We start from the raw sequence: 20,106 nt of genomic DNA on the forward strand, positions 1-20,106 counted from the left end.
ATTTTATTTTACTTATTTAATTAATTGTTAAGTAAAATAATTTATTTAATTATTTTTATTTTGTTATCTGTGCTTGAGTGTTGTGTGTTTGTTTGTGTGTGTATGAGTGCATGACAAGTAAGTTGAACATGCATAGACTTGTGTGTGTGTAAGTGCATAGCAAATATGATAAGCATGCAAATAGATAGACTGGAACCTAGACTAAATTGTGGGAATAAGGATGTTTCCATGTTTACGGATTTCTATCATAAAGTGAGAAGGTTCTCAAGAGCTAGTGTTCACATGGAGAAAAGGAAACAAACAAGAGAGAAGAGAGAGAGAGTGGGCGTGTTGAAGAGGAATGGAAGATGTAACGACCCAAAATCACTAATTTGGCTTAAGGGCCTTGATTAGTGCGCCAGGGAGGCATAATTGGCTTATGTGTGAATTTATTGATTTAATGTATGATTGTATGAATGTAAATGTGGTTAAATGTTATATTTATGAAAATCACATTATTATGTGGGTAAGTCTGCAGCGAGCGACTTGAGACGATCCTAGGGAGCTAGATAGCGAGAAAGTCACAACGGGGCTTAATATTTGACTTTGGACAAGTCAGGGGTATTTTAGGTATCGGGTGGTTATTTAGACTATTGGGTTATGGAAAAATAAATATATGGATATATATTTGAGGTTAGGAGGCTTAGGCGGGAATATTGGGAAATTTTACCGTTTTGCCCTCGGGGATGTTTCCGGCACCCCGAGCCCTCGGGATTGACTTAACTGACTAAGATTAGACTAAGTCAATGGAAAGCAATAGAACAAAAGACACAACCAACCCTTTTAACATAACCTCTCCTTCTCCTCTTCTCTCTCTTTTCTCTCTTAAGGAAACTACAGAAAATCTAAGGGAAACTCAATTGGAAATTCTGTGTTTGAGTTGAATTTATGAAGGATTAGCCTAGTTCTGACTAAGGCACACTCAACCAGGATTAAGGTAAGAATTGAGTTTTGTTTTTGGGTGTTAGAATCTGAGTTCTTGGCTGAAAAATAAGGTGTTTATGGTTTTGATGTTTAAGGGCTGAATTGAAGTTGAGAGCTTGGGTTTTAGCTCAGAAGCTGCCAAGGAAGTGGTTCAGCAAAGAAGGTAAGTTTCAATTCATAATTTAGAGGTTAAAATTTGAGTTTGCATGACTGGTTTTTGGTGTTTTGAGCTGCTGGGTTTCAAAAATCAAAATGGAATTTTAGTAGGTTTTTAAGCTGGATTTCGGTTGGATTATGCTGTTAGAATCATGTTAAAAGTGTTATGATTAATGGGTTTTGAATTACAGTGCTTTGGGGTGGTTTTGAATGAGGTTAGGATGCTAGAAATGGTGGATTTTTTGGGCACGAAGGGGTGGGCCGCGGCTCTGTTCTAGAGTGCTACAACCCTACGAAGCAAGGAAGCCAGGGAGGCTTGGCCAAAGCGGAGAGCCGCGGCGCCACAAGGCAGGGTCGCGTCGCGTGTCTGCCTACTGAGGGGCTTGGGTTTTTATTTAGGGGCGGGCCGCAGCCCTTAGGTGCATTCTTGATCTTTTGGGGATTTTAAGCACGAGAATCTAACTTAGGGTGCTCAGGATCAGTACCATGACCGTGCTTGGCGGAATTCGATGTCCCGGATGCTAGAAGTATACCCGGAAACCTTTATTAGAATATTAATGGAATTTATTACCTTGGCTGTGACTAGGTGTTAAGCTAGGGCTCGGGAAACGGATCATGCTCGAGGGACGTCGCTCGTAGTCAGTGAACATAGAAGTGAATGGTAAGAAAACTGCACCCGGTTGTGTATTTGTAATGGGACTAAGGGTTCCCTAATATGTATGCCTTAAAAGAATGGTATTATGCCATGTAAACAGTAGAACAACGACCTAAGAGTGCCAAGGGTTACACTAGCGCACAGGGCGCAGCTTGGCCACTTGTAGCCGAGGATAGCTTATTATGCACTGAGCTCGGTTTAAGCAGGCCGGAGTCAGTGGGGTAAACAGAGGGTGCGGCCTAAGTTGTCGGCCCTGATTATTATGTGACCTGATTGTTATTAGTGAGTAGTTGCATCGTTGGTTCTGAATATGTGTTGAGTGGTTAATGTGGAATATTAAGTGTTTGATCATACTTAAAGGATTAACTATATGTTATTGTTGTTTTCGATACATATTATGTTTTCTTGCTGGGCCTTGGCTCACGGGTGCTACGTGGTTGTAACGCCCTGGATAACCAAGATCGTTACACTGTGTGTTTAAAATAGTGCAAGACTTGCTAACCAAGTCATTCAGACAAAGTGTAAACTCTATACCATTATTAGAGTAAGAATAAAAAGATTTTGGTCACAAACAGGCTATTTTCATTAAAAATGATGGTTTAATACATGGAGACTCAAAACAGGGTTTTGATGTCTTAGTTACAACATATTCTAGAAGTTACAAATAGTTCAAGCCACTCTAATGGCAAAATATACATTTTAGGTTTCCGTTCCTGTACAATTTCTCGACCGTGGCGGCCGAGCAGCTGACGATGTACACCTCGCCCCTCATGAGCTCTCCAACTCATGGTTGATTCAGTCTACCCTTGCCTTTACTTGCACCACGTAGCACCCGTGAGCCAAGGCCCAGCAAGAAAGCATAATAACATAGCAAGATCAGCAACACTTATCAAATATTTCACAATGCTCAACTAAGAATTCAATATTTCATAACATTTATCCAATCAGTAATAACAGTTTGTCATCCAAACAGTCAACCAACTATATTCATAACACAATATTCACATTCATAACCAATGGATTGTCATAACCATCAAATAACATTCAGGGTTGGCGCCCTTAGTCGAACCCTCTATTTAACACACTGTCTTCGGCTCATTAGGGCCGCCCCTAGTGTAATACTCACTGACTCCGGCCAGCTTAACCGAGCTCAGTGATAAATAAGCTGCCTCAGCTACCAGTGGCCGAGCCGCGCCCCAGTGCGCAAATATTGATTTCGACACCCTTAGGCCGGTAATCGCATGTCCCATGGCATAATAACACCATCTCACGACATGATATACAAATGTAGGGAGCTCTTAGTCCCATCGTGTCCACATGATTAATCACATTCACATAACAATGCATGCAAAGATAAGGAACACTTAGTCCCAACCTAACCACATACTCAGGTGCAGCTTTCTTACCTGTATCCCGAGCTTCTGATGCCCCAAAGCCGCGAGCACGGTCCTCTATCCCGAGCCTCACCAAAGACCTAGTCACAACACAAACGAAACATCCTTTATCACTAACCAATCCAAATCTACTTCCCGGAACCAATCCCACACTCTCGGAATGCCCCAAATCCCTAAAATAATGCACCAAAGGCATCCCCCGAATCCCCCGAGCAAAGGCTCAAAATTGCAAAATATCACATTTTGAAAATGGCCTAGCGTCGCGGTGCTGCCCTATAGGGCCGCGGCGCCCAGCAAGTCAGAGAGCTCGCCCCTGCCCTGAAACAGCCTTGCGCCGCGGCGCGCTAGAACAGCGCCGCGGCGCTCCTTCGCGAGCCCAGAAATCTGGGTTTTTCCTTGCGTTTTTCCCGAACCTAAACCATTCCAAATCATTCCAAACAAATACCTAAGCCCATAAATCAATTCAAAACCCCAAATGAACTCTTTAACAACCTATAAACATTACAATCAACCTCAATCACACAAACACACCCAAGATCCTATCTTGAGTTTCAAATTTCCTAAAACTCATACCATGGATTCCAAAACTATAAATCAAGCCTCTAGAATCTTAAACCACACCAATTACGAAAATTAAACATACTAAAGATTCTTACCTCAATCAAACTCAGCTTGAACTCCTCCCAATTCCAGCTCCCAACCTCTTTCCTCTTGATTATCCTAGTTGAAATTCCAAATAAAACCAGCCACATTCCCTTTAGGTTTTCTCACTCAATCTCTGAAAATTCTGACTTAAATTCAACTTAAACATAGCATAATTCTTACCTTTGAGCAATCCTAGTTTATTTCTGTTTTTGGCTGCCTCAAACTCCTTTGAATCTCCTCCTAGATCACAGGTTCAGCTCCTTCTTCATTTCCCCTTTTCTTTCTAGCTCTTTCTTCCAAATTCAGCATAAACCAAAATATAACCAAGTGTAATACGTATTCCCTTTTCCTTCAGCTGAAGTAATCCTAATCCTTGCCTAATGACCATTTTACCCTTCCATTTATTTCCCATTCCAACTAAACCTCAAGGCCCTTTTTGTCATTCCTACTTCCTTGCAATTCTACCACTTCTTTTAACCAAACTTGTTACTCTCTATGGTTACTAACAGTTACACAAGTTACCAAACCACCAGTTACTAATATCTCACAAGAACTAAATTGCAAAATCCCCAAAATACCCCTAGGCTCCTTCCGAGCCGGGTATAAAATCCCGTTGTGACTTTTGAGTTATCTAGCTCTCTAGGACCGTCTCGGCACGTGCATCGCATTGATATCGCCACACCCACGTGGTACAAATCACATCACATAATTATCACACTTATGCCCTCAACGGGCTAAAATTATCACATATCATAATACACATAGTCATACATCTCAAATACTCAAATAGTCATATAACATGCTTAAAATCATAATCATGCGTCTTAATCATTAAATTCATGCATACTTCCCATTATGCCCTCCAGGCACGCTAATCAAGGTCCTTAAGCCTTATTAGCAAATTTGGGTCGTTACAGTGGTGCAGGTAAAGGCAACGGCAAACTTGATCAGCCCTGACTTAGAGAGCTTTGTGAGCTGAATGTACATGACCAGCTGCTCAGCTGCCACGGTGGAGGGGAAGGCAGGAGCAGGGGAAACAGAAATGTCTGTTTTGCCTTAGAATGGCTGATGGTTGTCTGTATTTTGTAAATTCTGTAAACCGACTTTTAAACACTGTTTCTCTTTGGGATCCCATGTGTAAAACTATTTAATTATATAAAACGTATCCTCTGAGACCAAAACCCTTTTTAACCCTAGCACATTCATGGTTAGTGACACGTTTTAACTAAATGACTTGATTAGCAAGTCTTGCACATTTATAAATACACAGTGTAACGGTCTTGGCTATCCAGGGCGTTACAAAATAGCAAGGGAATTGTTTCCCTATTTGACTTGTTGACATCTTTTCTCTTTAATTTTATTTAATTCAAAAACAAAATAGAAGGAATTAAATTTGGGAAAGTTTCCCTTTCCCACTAGCTTAGGGTTTCAACCAACATAGGTTTAGAAAGAAAAAAATGAGCTTGAGTGCTCGCTTATATGGTGGTTGCCAAAATCACAAGGGAAAGAGAGGGAAAGAAGAGCAAAGAAAGGAGAAAGAAGAAGGAGAAGAGAAGAAAGAAGAGGTCAAGGCTTAAGTGTTATATTATTTTACATATAATATAATATTTTGATTACATGAATTATGTGACAAATAATAGAGTGTGACAAATATTATTTTGTCAAATGTAACATATCTTGTGGAGAGACAAATTGAGAAATGGTGATCATAATAAGTTTTATAACATATAGAGTAGAGTTACAATTCTTAAGAAATGATGATCATAATTTTTATAACTCTCCCAAATATTCACCAATTGATGTGTAAAAGGAGTTACACATATTGAATTTAATTTTCATTAGCTATAATATTTTATGGTTGTTGTGTGCATGTTTTCTATCTCCCAAAGAGGTTTGATGGCATTAGAAAATAAAACGGTTGATGAGAACTCTATAAATAGAAATCATCTTGCTCACTTGGACGTAATGTGTGAATGTGAAAAAACACACTACATAGTTTAGAACACTTGTGATGACATGATCATCTTTATAACACTATGATGAGTATGAGAGAATGCTTGATAAATCTTTAGAAGTATTTCTAGAGAGTATTCCCAAAGTTTTCTTATGAGGGAGGAAATAGCTTTTAGGACAAAGGTTTTGAACCTTGTTTAAGCCTTGTGTTGCTCTTGATCTTCATCTTCAACCTTCTACTCTTATGATAATTGTCATAAGTTATGTAATCTCTTCTCATCTTTTTCCTTTACTTGTGTAATATTATTAATTAATATTATATACATATTGTGTTCATTTTTATTGTAATCAACTCCTTTGTTATATATTTCCAACAATCTAAAAGCTATTTTTCTTGGAAGGTGACACAATCAAAGTTTCCGTTGGAGGAGGATCAAGGTGACATTTTTGACACATCACAAGAGGTGGTGGCTGGAAACAAGATGGAGAACATTCATTTTATAGCAAGTGTAAAGGTAGATCTCAAACCACTTATGGGTAAGCATGGTGGTTTAAACTTTATAATATACTATTTTACATAATAGTGTTGTGAGATATATTCACATGCTTCGGGTATATACATGTTGGTATACTTTTTTGATGTGATCTATAAAATATATGATATGTTAGTATGTGATTAATTAACATATTGTGTAAATAATGTCTAGTGGGTTGTTGGGTATTGTGGTAGCATGTTATATTTATGGTAATGAGAAATTATTTGCATATAATATTATGATTTACATATGATATATATGCATGTGTGAATGATCATATTAATATGGTGTGCTTGTGATGAGTTACCATTTATTTAGTGAATACAATTTATTTGCGAGTTTTTAAATTTCCCATTTATGAGATGAGCATCTCATTTTATGAGATAAGAGAAGATGAAACTAAGAGGGTTACATCTTTTGGTGGAAGTATCTTGCTATTACAAGAAAAATTAGATCAAGGTGGATCCAAAAATTTGAGATATCATATTGTCCAATAGACTTGGAGTCAAAAGTGTGGTCAAATAAAAAAAATTGAGAATTATTAGTGATAATAATTCTTAAATATTCAATGTTTCAATGAGGAAACATTACAAAATTGGATAAGCAAATTTGAATCTTTAAACAAAAAATAGTGAATGAATTGATGAGAATTTTGTTCATTTTGGTTAAAGATAATAAAATTGTGATATGTTTAAATTCATATCAATGAGGAGATAATTTTAAAATAAAGCATGAGAAATCAAAGTGTTTAAATAAATCAATGAGAGTTTATTTTCTTTAATTAAGTATCTAAATGTGACATTTTCAAATTGATTTTGATGAGAAAATCAATGGATGTCAAAGTGGTGTTTTCAAAAGATACTTAAAATAGACTCTTAGAAAATGCACAAAAGTTGTTTAAGTGATTTTGAGATTATTTAGACAACTAAAAGTGAAAAATAGTGATTATTTGCTTGAGAAATTTTCACATCACATTTGTGTTCACATATTTCATTTTTGTGAAAGAATAAATAACATTCTTGTCCCCCAAACTATGACCAATATATGATCGTGTCCCCCGAATGATTCAGGATGTTAAAAATTCCCCCCGAACTATACACGTTACTGAAATATGGGACTTATGTTAGATTTCGTCCTAGGTGGCTAACAAAAGGATGATGTGACATTTTATCTATTGATGTGGCAGTGTCATATATAGAATAATTAGCAATTTTGCCCCCCGAACTTTAACCACTACCAAATTGTGCCCTTTTTTAATAAAACAAATCTAATTATTTTCTTAAAAATATTAATTAAATCCTTAAAAAAATTAAAAATCTAACTAATAACAAATAATATTTTTTAGATTTTCCATTTCTTTTCTTTTATCATATAAAATATATCTATTTTAGAATGAAAATTTAAAATAAATACTAAAACAAAGAAAAAACTTTTAATAAAAGAGGAGGATGAAGGATGAATGGCTTAAACAAATAAAAAGACTTTTAATTGAAAAGGAGGATGTCTAATGGAAAAACTTTGTTTTATGATTTATTTTTAATTTTTATTTTAAGATATATTTATTCTATGTTGTAAAAGAAAAGAAAAAGTAAAATAAAAGTTATTTGTTATTAATTAGATTTTTAATTTTTCAATAATTGAAAATTTATTTAATTAATTTAAAAAATTTAGTATTGTTTATTTTAAAATGATTCTTTTAGTCTTTGAGGATTTAATTATTATTTTTAAGAAAAAAATAGATTTTCTTAAAAAAATGAAATTAGTTTTAAAAAAAGGACACAATTTTGTACTGGTCAAGTTCGAGGGGCAAAATTACTAATTATTCTATACATGGCACTACCACATCAACATAAAAATGTCACATCATCATTCTGTTAGCCACCTAGGACGAAATCTAACAAAAGTCTCATATTTTAGTAACGTGTATAGTTCAGGGGGAATTTTTAACATCGCGAATCATTCGGGGGGCACGATCATATAGTGGTCATAGTTCCGAGGGAGGGGGGGGGGCGGGCAAAAATGTTAGTCAACCAAGTGAAGGTTACTTTAAAAAAAATGTGTCTTTCTTTAGGAAGTAAATAAATCAAAATAAACTAACATTGATGTTTTGTTTATCCTGATCTATTGAGAGTTTATCACGTGGCTTAAAGCACTCATGATGAACTTTAGGAATTATAAGTCTAGATTTATCTTGGAGGATAAAAGACTTAATAGAAATAAAGAGATTTCTATTTTAAAGTGATATTTTATTATAACTTTATATGAGAAATGTGGGGGTGATGCTCTAAAATTAATCAATTTATTTTGTTGGAAATGATTGATTAATTTGGTGATCTTATTGAAAAATATATATGCAAGTTATGTGATTTGGGATTCCACATTCTAAATCATTTTAAAATTTATGTATATAATATGGGTGATCTAGGCATGCTTGATGTCTAAGGTTAGTTTGTGAGATATTTGGTTCAAGCAAGAATCAATTTATAACATAAAAGGAGTTGTAAAATCTAAAATTGGAAAATTTTATATAAATGTCTTTTTATTTAAAAGATAATTTTTAAATTCCTATTATTGTGATTTTCGAAATAAAGGTCTTGAATTAATTTGTAAGGATTTCATATAATTCCTTATGTAGCTTGATTTTATCACAATATGTTTATAAAGGGAATTTATATCTTGGTTATATAAAGAAAAATACTCTGTGCTTACTCAAAATCATTTATGGAATATTTGTCTTTTATTTTTCGTGCTGCTCAAGGTAATAAACTTCAGGAAACTAAATCTTTGAAGTAATTAATTATTATTTCTATCTTGAGAAATTTGATCTGACACAGGTATTAGTTGTCCCCACAAAATTCGTATCTGTCAGATCAGAATCACCTAAAAATGGCAAATCTTCATTAATCAAGAATATCTTCCAATATTCTTGCTTTTATTATAGGAGATTCTTTTTCAATCTTCTGAGCACGAAATGGACTCTATAGATAGGCTTCTAAGGCCTTAAGAAAATGTGAACTCTTGGATGAATAGTTTGTGAGTGAATTGTAATATTTGTGAGAGTTCATTGTTTGTATTCACGTTATCTTGTAGAAAAATGAGTGTTTAGTTTTGTGGTGAGTTTATACCACTTTCATGAGTGAATACATGTTGTAATTGAACACAATTCTTATAGTCTTCGGGAGATGATTTTTAAAAGCCTTGTGTCGGAGGATGCAAGCACTCACTGGCCATTGAAGGGAGTTCATATGGTTGAGCGTTTCAATCAGAATTAGATTAGTGAAGAGAAGTACAACAAAGTTGCGCCAAATCTCAAGAGGGAGTCTTGTTTTTGTTTATGTCAATATTTTGCACTACAAGAAAAAATGCTTTTAATAACACCGAAAATGTGTTATCAAAACATACGATAACACTTTCTGATGTGTTAAGACCGACTATGTTATCGTAGGTCAGGGTACTTTACATAACAATTTATCAGTGTTATACAGATGTGTTATTGTACTGTCAACGATAACACAATTTCTGTGTTATTTTAATATATAGATAAGTGTTTAATTATGTTATTTATAGTCGATTATATAACACATTTTTTGTGTTATGCTATACTTTAGGATAACACATTTTTTGTGTTATACTACACTTTAGTATAACACATTTTTTGTGTTATGCTACACTTTAGTGTTGATGCTCAAAATCTCACCAAGGGAAAATATGAGATCGATGCCATGAAGCCCCCATTTACACGACATAGAAGCCATGGCCTCGCTCGGACGCCAGGTGGCCTCGCTCGGCCACGCCCGCACGCACCAGGTGGCCTCGCTCGGCCACGCCCGCATGCACTAGGTTGCCTCGCTCGGCCACACTCGGACACACCAGGTGACCTCGCTCGGCCACGCCCGCACGCACCAGGTGGCCTCGCTCGGCCATGCCCGCACGCCTGGTGGCCTCGCAAATATGGGCACGCGTCATCTAGGCCCGAATGGCCTCACCCATGCCCACGGAGTGGCCTCACCATCTAGGCCCCGCCATGGCCTCGCCCATGCCCACGGAGTGGTCTCGCCATCTAGGCCTCGTGGTGGCCTCGCCCATGCCCACGAAGTGGCCTCGCCATCTAGGCCCTGCCATGGCCTCGCCCATGCCCACGGAGTGGTCTCACCATCTAGGCCTCGTGGTGGCCTCGCCATCTAGGCCCCGTGGTGGCCTCGCCCATACCCACGGAGGGGCCTCGCCATCTAGGCCCCGTGGTGGCCTCGCCCATGTCCACGGAGTGGCGTCGCCATCTAGACCCCTTGATGGCCTCGCCCATGGCTCCAGAGTGGCCTCGCCATCTAGGCCCCGTGATGGCCTCGCCCATGGCTCCAGAGTGGCCTCGCCATTTAGGCCCGAATGATGGCCTCACCCATGGCCTCATGGAGGTCACATCCGCAGCACACTCGGCCTCGTGAACCGCCAAGAGAGCCGCGCCATCAATAAGCCTTCCAAGGGGGCCTCGCGAAGGAATGAGAGCTACGTCACCTAGTGGCCACGTGAGTAGAGCCATGCACCAAGGGTCCCATTCCTTACACCTTGAGACCCCTATGCTTAGAGGCTCCAGTACGAGTCGAAGGGGACATACTTGTACGACCTAGTACTGAGTACGGACACCGGTATCAGTGGGAACTGCTGGGATAAGAGTTATGGCCCGTACACCTACGGCCAAGGGTCAGAGTCGACACCACTACCACCTGCGCCACTATGCCTGCCACCACTCATCAAACATGGGTACAGACAAGTATTGGAGACATCCTCCTGACACCTGCTCCTGTACTAGAGGTACGACCACAACCTCTAAAGCCACTCCCCTGACATAATACTTATGTACCACTTGGTCTCCTGGACCACCATGTACCTAAGGCCATTAAAGCCTACTATAAAATGAACTTGAACACCACCTGAAAGGGGGTTGGAAATTTTACTGTAGCAAAGGCTTGAGTGTGAATGAAAGACTGAATTCTCCATTATTGTTCTATCATTGTTCTTGAGTGATTGTTTAAGTTTCTATAGCTTTTCCATTAGAGACCTTAACTTGATAATTTTTCCAACTCAACTTAGTCGACGAGTTCTCACCGTCAACATTTAGTATAACACATTTTTTGTGTTATACTACACTTTAGTATAACACGTGTTATATTAGCTTAGAGAAACATAATCTTTTTTTACTTACACAAAACTAGGAAAACAAATATGAAAGTTGAAGCCAAATAAGGTAACATAAATAGATTTTTATTAATTACTCAAATGTAATTACAATATTTAGTCTACTAGTCTAGGCTTAAGAAATCATATTACAACATAATTTATGCCCAATTCAGATTCCTTTATCACTAAATACAAAACAAGAAATGTATACGAAAATTAGTGAAATGCATTCTTCCACTCTAAAGGCCTTAACTACAAATGTTGTCAAGAATTGCTCCAAAGAAATCATCTCAATATACCTGCATATTGTAAAAAAAAAGTCATTTTATTATTAAGACCATAAGACTTAAGCTAGTTTCCACCTGTAAGCATATAAAGTTTAAATAAGCAACTCAACTCAACTCAAGCAAACATCTCTTTTATCATACATAGAATAACCATAACAGATCAGTGGAAATAAAAGTTTATATATACCTGAGGAAGAAAAGCTTTTCTAATGCCAAAATTTGTATAAACATCCAGACGACCTCCAATACCTACTGGGATAGCTTGTCTATATCTACATCCCCCAGTGGTTGTAACATCCTGACATACATAAACTAAACACAAATTAGAGTGGCTTTTAACTAAGATTGTATGATATACATGTTATGGCAATGTACTAAGTTTTTTTATGAGGAGTTCTGGAAGGATGTTACTAACACATGAGTTCTGGAAGTGAAGATATCCAAACTGGTCCATTCAAGCTAATGTAGTAATTATCCCAGTCAAAGTTGCTAAAATAGTCCAAGAATTTATATATAACCTGAGTTATAAAGGGGGAAAGAAGAAAGTCAATTTTAATTCACAATTATACAAGGCGTGCTGGACCAATAGTATCAAGCACTCACTGCTAAAGGACCATTCAAGGAAGAGTTGAAGAGATGGAAGATATATAGGACCAATGTCTCCAAAGCATATGTAGAAATCAAACCATGATGAGCACCAAGAATACAGCTTTCATAATAGCACCAAGCCTTAATTTGTATAATAATCTGTTTGAAAAGATGATCTTTGCTAATGAGGCAATCGACCTGTCACAACAAGCATATAAATTGCAGTGAGCATATAGGAGAGTTTATGCTCCAGAAATACCAAAGTTTTGAAACAGAAAATAAGAAGAATAAAGCAAAGACCAAAGGCAAAGAGTTCCATGAAAGATCATAACACAAATGAAACGTCAATAAAGCACCATATATTTCTATTCCTACATAGTCGAATTATACCTGCTCAAGAAAGCATAGTGTACAAAGCCCTTCCAACTGATTGAACGAAATATCAACCACAATGTTCTGTACAAGACATTTTACAAGTTTAACCTGCCAAACAAAAGCCACAGTTCTTATAGAAAACATGATAGTGTAAGTGACTCATAGGAAAATCAATATCAATCAAGAGGGGAAAAAAATAAAAATAAAATAGAAATTCAACATACAGGAAGAGCAGGTTATAAAACATTACTAAAGCAAAGCAACATGAGAGTACGAAATCTTTCAGGTAATGTATCATAACAACTCCAAACCATCAATACTACACTAGTACAGAACTTGCAGTTTCAGGTGACTACTTATCAAATACGATGGTATCATACAGTCAACGTAATTAAGTTTAGCACCAAATCTTAATTAATTTTTTCATTATTTGAGATATTCCACTGGATAAGTATAAAACAAAAAGATTATTTCTACAGTAAGGACTGTCAGTATCCAATGAGACATTACCCAGAAACCACAATAGAATTAGTGATGCAGAAGAGAGAGGCCTCAACTATTTTTGAAAAGAATACATTTATCTTCCAAACATCATGTGGAAGAAAAAAAAATGAATGAGCACATCAAAGGAACCAATGAAAAAAAAAGGGAATCATTGACTATGAAATGTCTGCAAACATTTCATAAATTTTGTTAGGAATCAGATATTGAATAGAGCTATATAGGATTAGTGTGTTGACTTGTAAATTTACTCAAGTTCTATTGGTTGGCTAGTAAGTGTTATTGTTAGTCTATAAATAGTATAAGAGAATACTTGGAAGGGATATATAGAAGAATTTGGTTACTGTTTAAATTTTAGAATTTCTACTCTGAGAGTTTTTGCTAGGTTTTCTCAAATTAACCTAGACTTTGTGCAAGTTTGGTTCTTTTCAGTACAATTCGTTTATTCTTAGAATAAAGCTTACATAACCTTTCAAATCAGCAACCTAGATGATGTATTAATTAAAATATATTAAATGAGAAACAATGGGTCAGTTGTTCAAATAACAAAATTAATGATCAGGAAAGAAAATGCATTAACTCGAACACGCTAAAACAACAAACGTATGGTGTTAACTTTAAAATGACTAACTAAAATTCACCCCAAAATTCATGCAAGAAAGAGCCATATATAAGTTTATACCCAAAAGTAGAAGAAAAAAAAATGCAATATGGATCCAAGGCTTTTTTACTTGCCTGAGAAACAAAAACAGGGCAGTACTCATATATTTCAGTTGAGGAAACAAAACTATGTAGACTAGCAAAAACAGAGGACAAATACAATTTTAAATTAGCAGGGCTTATAGAAAAAGTTTTATTGTTATATTAGCACTGCCTTTAAGACTTCCATTGAATGAGATGTTACTTACACTGCCATTTATCATAACATGAAGTTTCTGCCCTGTGCTAGAAGTTCTAAATTGTCCCAGTTCCAACCCAGTTCATATATCTATTCATACAACAGAAGAATCCTTTAGAAATTATCGTGTCTAAATCAAACTATGACACAATTAGTAAAGCAAAATTCTAGTTATGTTGCTCACAATCAAGAGATGTGATGAAACTTTTAGGTAAAATTACCCATTCAATGATCTCACTACCCAATATTACAACCTTTCCAATAACAGTTTTACACAGATGGATAAGAAAGGAAGAAACATTGCTGCTTTTTATATTTTTATAAAGCAAACCTTTTTTTTTACATGGAAAACTTGGAAATATCTTAAGAGTAATTAATTTTAAAAACAAAATGGACCTTGCAACACTGTCACAGATCAACGGGGCACAGTTTTGGGCACAAAAGAAGAATTTATAAGGAATGCAACAGCTACATTACAGGGCTATTTTCTATTCTTATAAGAAAGGAGAGGACCAAAATACTAGTTACAAAGACCCGTTACCAATTAGAAATAATATGAGCATCCTATGCAAACATAAGTGCTAAAGTCCAAAGATAAGAAAATTAAGAACCTCATTACAATGGTTAGTCCGTGCCAAGATAAAAACTGCATATTCTTTGAAAAGTAATGTAAAAGTGACAATTAGTAGTTGTATGCTTGTACCTTTTTATTATTTTCAATGACCGTGGAGAAGTTTTTTCCATCATGCTCCACTTTTGGATTTGGTATAGCAGGTTTGACATGAACCTGCATATGGAGTATAGCAATCGTCCAATAAGTAATGGTTTGTAAACTACTTTAAGCAACAAAACAAAAACATCACATGTAGCTTTTACAGAGTTATTCCCACCTCAACGTTCAGACTAAGGTTTGAATGGCGAGAATGGATAGCTAACAAGCTATAGTTTCCTGCAATTTTAGATAAAGGAATAGCAGGAACAATGCAGCGCCCATGCTTGAAAGTATACCGGACAGACTCTCCCAAATTAAGCCAATCAGCCTTTATTGTTAGCATATGTGACAGACCAGTTTTCTCTTCATCGTGGATAATATCATCCACAATACCCTCACAGTTGACAATTTCAAAAATGATATTTTCTAGTTTGGAACCAGCAGTAAGAATCTCGGGTACCTAGTCACAATATTTTTAGATAAGAAAAGGTGGGAAAATGAAAATTAGCAACATATGAAGCAGAGAATCACTGACCTTTGATGCGATTCTCAGTTCTCTTTTCTTAATCTGAAATTCTTGTTTAAAAAAGACTTTATTGCCTGATGATACAGAGAGCGATACTGCACAGGGTGATAAAGTATAAAATATTGCAAGTCAATAATACATATTTATTTTGAGTACATAATTAATTGATCACATAAGGAATACTCAAGCTTTTGCTTAACAGATTCAAAATCTGAGATTATACTTCCATATCAAGACAATAAAATAAATATACACATTGAGAGTTGTACAAGTAGTATTGTAATATTTTACACACAAAGACACAAAAAGTTTGTGGTAAGAAATTATTGACCTGAAGCATACAACATTCAATTCAACACATGTTTGTATTACAAAATTAGCACAAGGCCTTATATTATTCTAAGTGATACTGGTACGAAAACAAGAATGAAACTATATTACCAATTTCTTTAGCATGTCTCATAACTAGATTCCTACAAGTTCAACACATCAGAGATAAATCTCTCTAGTAAATACACTTACCATTCTCTCCATAACCAGCTGTTACTTTCAAGAGGCTACTAAGGTCGACACGTCCATGATGGTCCACCTATATTTAACATATTCTTATCATAATGAAATGCATCTATGTCCATTTCAAGAATTAAAATATCAAAAGTAATTACAAATTTCTTCCAAGAAAATCTAGTAAGCTATTGTAATTTTATGCGTCATATTAAATAATCATGCAATAAAATGTATCTAAGATGCTAACTCTATGCCTCGGGCCCAGTTGATCTAGCATCTCAAATCCCTCAACATCCAACTTAACTTCCAAGCCTCCCACAACATGATTTCCATATGCATCAAACATCTGGAGAGAGGAAAATATAGGACACATTGTTAACATGTGAAACCATCTGCTGCAGTCACCAGGTTTCAATCCAATAATAAAAATCTATACTGTAAAAGTTTTTGAATTGGTATGCAAGAGTGAAAATGATTGATACACCTCTAATTCGAGCTCTTTAACAATGCAACCTGGCAGAAGTTGGTCAGCCAAAATTGTTTGTTGGGCTTTAACATGGTTCAAACAACTTGGAGTTACTGATATCACAAAACAAGAAATTATAAATGAATGGAATACTAAAAATAATATCACTAAATAGCACAATAGGAGATTTTGAATTTTTTGTTCTTGGTTCTGCACAAATTTATACACACCATGGCAAGGAATGGAAACAGAGAATTTCCCATCTGAGTTAGATATGACTAGAGTGGCTTTGTAACCAGGTCTGATCTTGTCCAATTCATTGCTTTCAATCAGTAAGCCCTAAAACATACAAATTTTAACAAATAAAGTGGACACAAGCATTATGCAAATTCATAATAATTTGAACAAGAGTGCAACATCTTCAAATGTCCGTACCTCAATTTTTAGGAACAAATTTGAAGTGGAAAGGTTGCTCTTGAATTTTTCAACATGAAAAATTGAGTCCTCATCTGCTTCAAGCTTGACAACAACTTCAGGATTATATGGAAAAGGAGCTCTATTGTCATAGATGTCATAACATGCAATTGAGAGAGGACTCAAAGTTGAACCAACACTACACAACAAGGTTGTTGAGCCAATAAAAAAAACTAATTACTTGCTCCTTATTCCTTGAGAGAAGAAGAGGTTTGAATAGGAAAAGTGAGAACATAAAGAAGATAAGAAAATCAAGGATACAACTAAATATGCTCATATGGAAGAAAAAAAATGTATTAAGAATTTTGAAGAAAAAAAATCCTACTTCTGGCATTAATGCAAGACAGGAAAATTCAAATAAAATATAACCCAAAAATAAAAGTTATTAATTTAAGAAATTACAGAATACAAACAATTTTGAAAACAGAGACATGACTTTGAAAGCTTCTAACTACTTGACCAAAAAGATAGCGAAAAGCCACCATTTTTGTCGTTTCCAACTACATTTATTTTTTGGTCTTTAGAAATGAAATCATTAAACTCTTTACAATTTAATTAAATTTCACATTGTTTCTTCAATAAATGAATATAAAAACTCTAACCTCTACCCCAACCTCTAATTCTTCACATTCTTTTGGGCTTAGCAAGTCAATTGTAGATGGATATTTCTGAAGCCGCTTATCCATCTGGTTTTTCCATTCAGTACTTTCAACCAGTAAGCACTGCAATCAAAGGACAACATGTTGAGAAAATGAAAGAAAATCCATTCATCTTAGTACTATAAGAAGGAAAAAAAACACTAGAGAAGTATGTTAAAACCTTTTTGGAATCAATCACATTTATAGGTATAGACATGGAGCTTTTAATATTAAATCTCATCATCCCATCAACATCAGAAAGAATACACCCATCCTTATTTGATGTACCAAGTGGCCTTTTTGGTCCAATGTAATACAAAATATTTATTGTCAAAAATAATTTAAGTAGGTACTAAAATGACTAAACAAAGAACCTCAGCTACTCAAAATGTACAAAATTTACCTGCAAATAATCTGAGCTTCTCCTATTTGAAAAGGCACAAAAGAGAAATGAGGGTCAAATCTTCGCCCAAACTCTTGCATGAACAATAACCAATTTAATTTGACATAACAAAAAAGTATCTACAAGGACAATTACGTACCACCTGGATCTCCTTGGAAACCTCCAAGTACAAAATATTCTATAGTTGCATAGACATTATTTTTATAAACACCAGCACATGCTCCCTTCAAAAGTTTTATCTTTTGACCAGCTTTCTATGTTATTCCATTCCTTTTTAAAACTTGGTGAACCCTTGAAACTTTAATTTAACATTGAAAAAAATGGAAGAAATCAGTTGGGAAATGAAAGAAAGAAAGAAAGAAAAAAAAAGCACAAAATAGAATCAGAATGGAAGTCATAATTCCAAGGGAAAGAAGAGGAAGAGGAAGAGAATGATAATTGAAAGGAAACCAATTGTTTTTTTTTTCCACCTTTCAATTTTTTTTCCTATCAAGTTCAGAAAACCAAAAGCTTTCCCTTTTTCATTCATACCATCACATGACATGCCAATCGTCTTTCCTTTTGCAGGGCTCGGTATAAGAGCAAGTATAGGTTCATGTTCACCATGATCAACTTCTTCATCATACTTCATGTGCATCTGAAGAATCCAATTTTGATAATCCCTTTCTAGTTGCGAAGAATTCAGTGACTTCCCATCTCTATAAACTCTGATTTCTATCCCTGCAAGCATAAAAGTGATAGAGTTGGATTGTTTTTCCCAAGATACATTTACGATGAGTTAAAGCCCGCACACTTACACTAACCCACCAAAAACCACTTAAACTAGCTCAAGTGACTAAAACATTGAGATGGATACAAACTGAATAATAAATGATTCACAAAAGTTCCAATAGGCAAAAGAAGACCTTTTTCATTCTCACAAAGATTATTGTCAAAATTCCTTAAAGCAGTGGTAAACGGACTGTGGGGTGCTAGATCAGTCTCCAGATACAGATACAATTTCCTGAGTAACTTTAACTTATAAAGTACACAACCCAAATTGAAAGAGTTATATGCTCTCTGCACACAAATGAAGCTATTGATATCTACTTTGCTTTTACAATGTGTAGGAAAGCTGTCGAATGCACATTGAACACAGCCGATATGGTTAAACATGTTACAAAAGTTGATGACCACATATGCTTTTCAACTTATTAAAGTTAATTAGTGTTTTCTTTTCATCAATAGTGCATCTATACAAGGCACTGACAACCAGCTAAGAACACAGTTCAGAGGTACAGCAAGATAGAGAGAGAGAGAGAGAGAACCATTTGCTTAAATTTTGCTGCAGAAATGAAAGAATAGCATCATCAAAACATACCTTTGATGAAGTTGGATTGATACCAGCATCAGTATCTGCAACATAACATTGTTTAATTTAACCAAGAATATGAGAACACTTACCATTCTCTCCATAACCAGCTGTTACTTTCAAGACCGAGCCACCCACCCCCTCCATGAGACCGAGCCACCCACCCCCTCTGCAAGACCGAGCCACCCACCCCCTCTGCGAGACCGAGCCACCCACGACGCTGAGCCCGTCGTTTTCACAAGACCCACGAGCCCCTGTCATTTGCGCCGTTTGCCGATGATAGGGAAGGTCGGGCTCCATAAAGATAGGTGAGAGAGAAAGAGGGAAGGAAAGAGGTCTGGTGGGAGAAAGAGATCCGAGAGAGAGGAGATGTGCCTCTTCTCAGGATTTGTCTTCCGTCAAGGGGAGTGAGAGACCGAGAGAGATAGGTCTACGGGAAATGGGTCAAAGGGAAATGGGAAATGGGTCAAAGGGAAATTGGCGCTTTTTTATTTTATTTGCCGCCTCAAAATTTGATAATATACCATAACTCTTTTTAAATAGTATTTTAATGATGTGTTATGGTAATGGGTGTTTGGTGTAGTGTTGTACTTTTGATTCTTTATTAATTGGTTTTATTCTCTAAGCATGGCCCTAAGGAGTCAGTTATCCGAAAAGGTTTTCGAACCTTGTAAAAATTCGTTGTGTTCTTTATTATTTTTGTACTGTCTTTTTATTGCGTTCAGTTTCTATCGTGACAAGTTCGTATTATGTCCCGACAAATCTAAATTTTTTTTCAACATTTATTTACCATTCCACACCTTAATTAATTCACATGGTTTAATTAATTTGGTAATTACACTAAAAAGAGAATTTCAATTGGTATCAGAGTGGGTCACTAAACTCTTAGTGAGATTTTGTGGT

The 20,106-nt window shown here is 35.9% G+C and overlaps 1 protein-coding gene across 8 annotated transcripts; it reads right to left on the reverse strand.

The window, feature by feature from the left end:
* Positions 1-11,545: 11,545 nt before the first annotated feature.
* LOC133792756 (structural maintenance of chromosomes flexible hinge domain-containing protein GMI1-like) lies at positions 11,546-19,677 on the reverse strand. Of its 8 annotated transcripts, none has more exons than XM_062230688.1 (18): positions 19,296-19,677; positions 18,384-18,572; positions 17,853-18,150; positions 17,631-17,745; positions 17,414-17,533; positions 16,773-16,856; positions 16,568-16,676; positions 16,356-16,450; positions 16,119-16,217; positions 15,887-15,953; positions 15,374-15,459; positions 15,017-15,298; positions 14,830-14,913; positions 12,743-12,835; positions 12,368-12,550; positions 12,180-12,282; positions 11,952-12,076; positions 11,546-11,776 (listed from the first exon to the last, which is right to left on the reverse strand). In XM_062230688.1, the coding sequence occupies exons 3-18, from the start codon at positions 17,930-17,932 to the stop codon at positions 11,768-11,770; spliced, it is 1,734 nt and encodes a 577-aa protein (XP_062086672.1). In that variant the 5' UTR covers positions 17,933-18,150; positions 18,384-18,572; positions 19,296-19,677; the 3' UTR covers positions 11,546-11,767. The 8 variants fall into 8 exon arrangements, with proteins under 8 accessions (XP_062086672.1, XP_062086671.1, XP_062086675.1 ...); XM_062230687.1 differs by lacking the exon at positions 19,296-19,677 and adding an exon at positions 18,758-19,267; XM_062230691.1 differs by lacking the exon at positions 19,296-19,677 and having other exon boundaries at positions 17,853-17,874; positions 17,992-18,150; positions 18,384-19,265.
* Positions 19,678-20,106: the final 429 nt, after the last annotated feature.

Source organism: Humulus lupulus, chromosome 7 (genome assembly GCF_963169125.1).
Source record: "Humulus lupulus chromosome 7, drHumLupu1.1, whole genome shotgun sequence".
Classification (NCBI taxonomy): domain Eukaryota; kingdom Viridiplantae; phylum Streptophyta; class Magnoliopsida; order Rosales; family Cannabaceae; genus Humulus; species Humulus lupulus.